Consider the following 6,924-nt stretch of genomic DNA (forward strand, 5'->3'; position numbering starts at 1 on the left):
CCAGTGGCTATTTATATATATATTGTATATGTTTACAAAACCTAAAAAATACATTTGAGCCCACAACACCATAAACCATTACATACCAATAAGTTTCAACTCCTGGTCCAACCGCGACTTCTCGAATGGACGTCGCGGGGTGACATAGGTCTTCCGACACACCCAGGTCCTGGCAACGGGCATCCTGGGTATCTACCTGTCACAAAAACAGACAAATCATCGGTCAGGGGCATTCAACACACACAGTAAATAAAGCGCCTTTACATAAATGGCTAATAAATAAACCGTAATAGTAATGTAAATTGGCGTACCATGAACTGATCTGATTAAAATCCCTCCAGGCCAGCTACCACCAAAGGCATTCATAGCTGTGAAACTACAACTCCCAGCATGCCCTGAACCGGCAGCAGTCACAGCATGCACTGAGCCTACAGCAAAGCATGCTGGGAGTTGTAGTTTCCTAACAGCTGAAGCCTACAGGGTTTATTGCTAACTAGTTTATGGTGGGGGCTACACAAGCACATTTGTAATAATGCAACTACACTGGAGACTATAGGCTAACATGGGAAAGCACACGGCAGGGAGAAGCAGTAGTAGCAGATTTGTGGCCACAATGGCGGCCTAATAGGAAAAGCACGCGGCCGGCGGCGATAACCAGAAAAACAATATATACATGTATATTTCCAGCAGAAAATATGGAACAATAAGTGAAACGTTCTGCAGTCGGGCGATTTGTAGCACTTAAGGCAAGCGCTTTCCCCACTACCACAGCGTATCCACACTCACCGGGCCACCGCGAGGAAAGGATGGGCCCGCCCTCTGCAGCCATTTATATAGCACATCGTAAACCACGCCTCATTACGTCATTTTCCAGCGCTGCAACGTGATACGTTCTACTATATTTGTCGCCTGGCTTGGGAACTCCCCGCCATGTTTATGGTTGGAACAAATGTGACATGGCTAGTTGTGGCACATGAGGCTTTTGCTGTCTGTAGTGGGTGAAGATTACAGAGGAGGAATAATTTTAATTATTAATATGACATATTATAGTCTGTGATGGTTTTAAGACTACAGTGTGTGATAAATCTCACACCATCAAGCGCCATCCCAGATCGGGCAGATTAAAATGTGTGTCATCCATTAAATCATGGATTCCCAAGCGTCCAGGGACCAATTTGTGAAAAAAAAAACACTTTTGATTTGCCTAAATACATGTATTTGGGTCAATAAATCATTTTTGAAATTGGGTTCTATCAAGAATTTTGCACCATTTTGCTTTTATAGTGTCCCTGTACTTTCAACTTTGATGTGGTCTTTGGTCAGCTGAGAGGAGTTCAGAAAAAAACATAAACGCTACAAACTCCCTATCAGACTGTGATAACAAGCTCGCTGATGGACTCTCAGTTGACTCATTCAGCAGCCAGAAATAGAAGGAGCATAAGGTAAACAGAGCAAAATTGCCAAAGTGATTTTTAGCCAAAAAAGTTTCAAAATTTGGCACAAACGTCCCCCATTCCCCCTCCCCTGGTTCCTATAAGTGACTCCTCTGCATCTGATAAAAAACAGCAGCAGAAACTGGAAATGATTGATCCCATGAATTATTAATACTGTTGAGTAGATTGCATGACTGCGCATTTCTAAATATGGCTCAATGAGGATGTGAATGTAGAAACGTTCGGCGGTGACATAACTGGGCTATGTATAGGATACTACGGGACGGACCCTTTGGTACATGTGCACACTGAGAATTTGCAGCAAATTGTTCTGCTGTAAAAAGTGTTGTCGGGAAAACATAAATGCGTAAAATACCCATTTTTCTACTTTTTTTTCCCATTGATCTCAATGGGTGAAAAATGCTGAAAGAATTGACACTGCAGATTTTAAATAAATAAATATATATATATATATATATATATATATATATATATATATATATATATATATATATATATATATATATATATATATATATAGTGAAATCTGCAAGGAAAAAAATGGAGGATGACTATGAGATTTCAAAAGTCTCTTTCACTTTGCTGGTATTGTAAAAAGCTGCAAAAAAAACCAAAACGCAGTGTGTGAACAAGCTCTTATACATCATAATATAACTATTAAACCTTAAAATTATATTAATTATGTATTAAAATTATATTTTTTTAATTATTATTTTTATTCCTTTAGGCCCTAGGAAGCAGCCTTGTTTGTGAATGTAATTTCCATAGGTATGGGAAGAGGAGAAACTTGAAGCTCCCGGGACCCAGTGTATGATATTCAGGCTTGGACTGGCCCACCAGAGAGCCGGAGAATCCTCTGGTGGGCCCCTCTGCAGTAATACATCACTTACTTCCTCCTCAGCACAATGAGAAGTTGGCATAATACACTTGTTTCACTATTTACAAATAAAGATAGAATCTCATCTTTCATTTTACAAACTATCCAGTATATAATTATATAGAAGCATAGGGAAATTTGTGAGTGTAATGTTTGTATGTAGTTGCTGGTGGGCCCCTGCCGTCCCGGTCTGACACCGATGATATGCCATAGTGCAATGCCCCACAGTCACCATGTGCATTTATAATAATGCTGTATTAAAACGTACCCATCACTTCTCTACTACCACTAGGACATTACTGTTTATTTCCAGTCAGTGGTGCTGATGTGGCGCCCCTGAGGCTTCAGTCGCCACAGGGTACTGCACCTCACTTCCTCACTTAAGGTGCGGTACTTATCCTGGATCCAGAGGAGGTCAGTACTGGTTTCACCACTTACACAACTCAAACACACAATTTGATTGCCCAACCCACTGGGGACTAAGCTAGTGTCGGGTCTTTAGCAGTCACCAAACATGAGGGGCGGTCACCCACTAGTGACAGGTACCCGGGGGAGGAGCAGCCACAAGGGGGAGTCAGGAGCCAACACAACAGTTAGAGAGTTCACAAGCAGGAGAGGAAGGGAGCAGACGGTCTTACCAGTGGCTCTGGTGTGACACAGGAGTCAAGACAGTCGCCGAGGGGAGAGCTTCATTGCTTCATTGGACCAGCGCAGTTCAGGGTGCAGAACCCTTGGTTGAACTATACTTCAGGTTCGGTCACCAGAGTCTGCAGGACAGGGAGAATGTATGCCCCTCTGGCCACCACAGTTCCCAGAGCACAGTGCTACATAGGGTCTGGAGCCGTGATCTGAGTTCAGCCCCACTGCGGACCCACGGCACCTGCATATGGGAGAGGAGACTACAAGTCAAGAGCAGGGGTCCCCAAGTACTGTAGCTTCAAGTCACGGGGATCCATTTTCAACAGGCGCAAGCAGGAAGGGCCCACCAGCTACTGTACCGGGTCTGACCTCCAATGGATTTGGGATCGACGGAGTCCATCACAGCTGTGGCCAGTGCTTCAGGAGTGGCAACCGGGTTACCTAAAGAACTGTGAGTAAAACACCTGGAACCCGCAGAGACGGTGTCCGCTTGTTCTTGCCGGCGCCCCGCTCCACCTGTGGGGAGCAGAAACATCTCAGCGATAGCAGCGGCGGCTAATTCCATGGCCGCGTACCGCAGGTGGCGTCACAAAATCAAACCTCCATCACCACCACTCCATCCCCCTTTATTGTACAACTCGAGGCCACGAAACTGGGCACAAGGGCCACCCCGTGACATCCCCAGACCCGGCGACGAGTATTGAACCCCTACCCCATGGGTGCTACTGTGGCGCCCTGGCCTAGCCAGGTCGTCACAGATAACACACTAACACACCCCACCCCCATTAGACAGGGACAACAGCCAAACAAAAACCCTTGTTGCCTCCCTCCAGTGACTGATGTCCACACCAGGTGGGGCGGGGCCAAGCGGTTGGCTCCACCCACCGAGGAGTTCACAGGCCTGGAGGCGGGAAAAGTGACAGTTTAGTCCAGGAGGTGGAAGTGAGAGGAGTGAGCACTTGGGTGTCGGGCTTTGTGGCCCAGGCACTGACAGCAAGGTTGGCAGACGGTGGTGGCCGTCTGCAGGAGTGGTGAAGCAACGCGGAACCGTAGGACCGGGGACGGGCGACGGCCCGCCGGTACAGACCGGGGAGCGAAGTGAAGCCAGCACACACAGGCAGGGCCATCGGACCCCAACCAGGCTTGGAGCCGCCGACAATAGTCAGGTCCGAATGTGACTGGAACCCCAGGGGTTTCACAACAGCAAAAGTCCCGATTGAAGGCAACCGCCCACACCGTGAGGGTATACAGCTACCGCCTAAGGCTAGAGACCCAAGGGCCAGCGCCTGCGGGCAAACGGGCTCCTCCGGTACCCATACACCGGGGAGCGGACTACCGTTGGGAATCCATAGTAGTCAGAAGGAGAACATCAAGGTGCAGGGAAAGACAGCCGCCATCACCTGTCCGGGGAGAAGCACTGCAGCCGGCTGCGGGACCCGTCCATCAAGCCGTTTGGTTTACCGAGGACTTTGTACCTTTCTTGCTGAGTGAGTACACCCGTGCCATCCGGCACCGCGCCGCGCTGTCCCTGCAACCCTGCACCTCACCAACCCAGCATCCTTCCACCATCACCTCACCGGGCCCCGGGACCACCGACCCCTACCCACGGAGGGGGGAAAAACAACATCCCAGCTGCTCCCTACCATCGCTCCCGGGATCCCCGTCACCAGCAGCGGTGGTGCCCATCTTCACCACAACCCGTGGGTGGCGATACGGACTAAATCCCTTAACCAACCACCCCTTTCACTCACGGGCGAGGGGCGCCGCTCGAGTCCCCGGATCCGGCCCACCGCTTGAGCCACCGAGCAGCCGTCGCAGCAGCGCCAGACCGGAGCGCCAGAGAAGGCGCAGCGGCGAGCGCGTCCGACCCGCCCGCGACACTACACTGACAGTGGTTTGGTTGATATTGAACAGCGTGCTTGTTACTTGCTCAGATAATGCGAGAGAGCTATAATCCTGCTGATGGGATAGAGTGATGTTTAGATCCCACCCCTAGCCCACCTGGGCTTTACATAAACTGCTCCACCTGTCAGCCACAGGACAATTGGAAAGTATTATTATTATTATTTGTTATTATAGCGATATTCATTCCATGGCGCTTTACATGGGAAAAAGGGGGGAAGGCATAACAATCAGATGACTATTCAAAGAGTAACCATTGTTAAATGTTATTTCATAAGTCAATAGTACATATAAAAATAAGCAACTTTGTAATATTTCTTATGAGAGAAATCCGCCTCCTTCTCCTCCAGGACTGATCCTTCACTCTCAATTCACAGGTGAAATCTGTATTCAGTGAAGACAGATTTTTCATTCACGAGATAGGAGATGACAGTTGGTGCTTTACAAATTCAATGAAATCTACTGCAAATTCTTCTGAAACGTCAATTACAGTTCTCCATAGAACATTATGAGCACCAACTGTCATCTCCTATCTCAGTAAAGGGAAAGTCTGGATTCACTGAAGACTGATTTTATTTGTGAATTGGGAATATTGAGGAGGAATGATCAGTCCAGGAGGAGAAAGAAAGGGTTTTTTATAGTAAGAGGTATTATAAAGTTGCTTATTTTCACATATACTATTGATTCATGAAAAAAAATACTCTTTAATTTTTTTTTTTAATTTATTCCTCCTGCATTTGACAGTTTTTGTAGTCGATACTGTCCTGGGGCTTTTACAAGGATTGGTTTTGCGTCTGACAATTCTCCTTTTTGTCCCGTGGATGACCTAGCACATTGACCTTTATACTTCTTTACCCAGGGCTCTCTCTGCCTATTGTTCTTCCCTGACCTTCTTGACATATAATCTGGGCTTCCCTTGGCTGTTTTTTTATTTTTTTTTTTAAACTCCTGACTTGTTTTACTGGTTTCTTATTACAACTTACTCCACCGACCAGCACCTAGTGCTTAGATGCAACCAGGGACCCTGCAAGTAAGGCCTAATCATTGTATATGGGGTCCAAACAGGGGTGGAACGATCACGGGCCCAGGGGTGAAGGGTGCCCGCTGACCCCAGCCCCTGCCTTAGCTGGATGAGCGTGTACGTCCAACGACGCACATACAGCTGAAATGCATTACAGTGCAGAGACCTGTCGGATCCCTTGCACTGCAATACAAGTTATCAGCTGTTTGGCTGGCAGGTGACATCATGAGAATGTGCCTGAAAAGTGCATTATAGTGATGTCATGCGTCGCTATAGCAGGGACGCCGATGTCAGCTGCCAGCCACTGCGGGCTGTCTACACAGGAGGACACTGCATGATGTGGGAGCCAGAGGGGGGTACAAATATATATCAGGAGGGACCTAGGAGGATGCCAAATAAACTAGAAGCGGGATATGTATACCAGGATGGGGACATATATACCAGGATGGGGACATATATACCAGGATGGGGACATGTTTACCAGAAGGGGGCCATATATATCAGGATGGGGACATGTATACCAGGATGGGGACATGTATACCAGGATGGGGACATGTATACCAGGATGGGGACATGTATACCAGAATGGGGACATGTTTACCAGGAGGGGGACATATATACCAGGATGGTGACATGTATACCAGCAGGGGGACATGTATACCAGGAGGGGGACATATATACCAGGAGGGGCCCAGGATGAAGCCATATATACAAGGAGGGAGCCATTTACCAGAATGGGGATGTATATACCAGGATGAGGGATATATTTACCAGGATGGGAGACATATATACCAGGATGGGGGGACATATCTACCAGGATCGGAGGCATATGTACCAGGTTGGGACATATTTACCAGGATGGGTTGCATATCTACGAGGATGGGGGAGCATATATACCAGGATGGGGACATATTTACCAGGAAGAAGCCCAGGATGGGGGACATTAGAACAGGATAGAGGACATTACTACATAATGGGGGAGGGCACTTTGTATGTCTTTATAGGATTTAGAACGCTACATGTATACATAC

The 6,924-nt window shown here is 47.4% G+C and overlaps 1 protein-coding gene across 1 annotated transcript in view; it reads right to left on the reverse strand.

The window, feature by feature from the left end:
• RPS9 (ribosomal protein S9) overlaps positions 1–196 on the reverse strand; it is a 10,020-nt gene extending 9,824 nt beyond the window's left edge. The window contains exon 1 of the mRNA XM_075327667.1: positions 87–196. Coding sequence (XP_075183782.1) covers positions 87–183 — 97 coding nt within the window. The 5' untranslated portion in view covers positions 184–196. The remainder of the gene's footprint in view (positions 1–86) is intronic.
• Positions 197–6,924: the final 6,728 nt, after the last annotated feature.

The sequence above is a fragment of the Anomaloglossus baeobatrachus genome, chromosome 11, assembly GCF_048569485.1.
Source record: "Anomaloglossus baeobatrachus isolate aAnoBae1 chromosome 11, aAnoBae1.hap1, whole genome shotgun sequence".
In the NCBI taxonomy this organism is placed as follows: Eukaryota; Metazoa; Chordata; class Amphibia; order Anura; family Aromobatidae; genus Anomaloglossus; species Anomaloglossus baeobatrachus.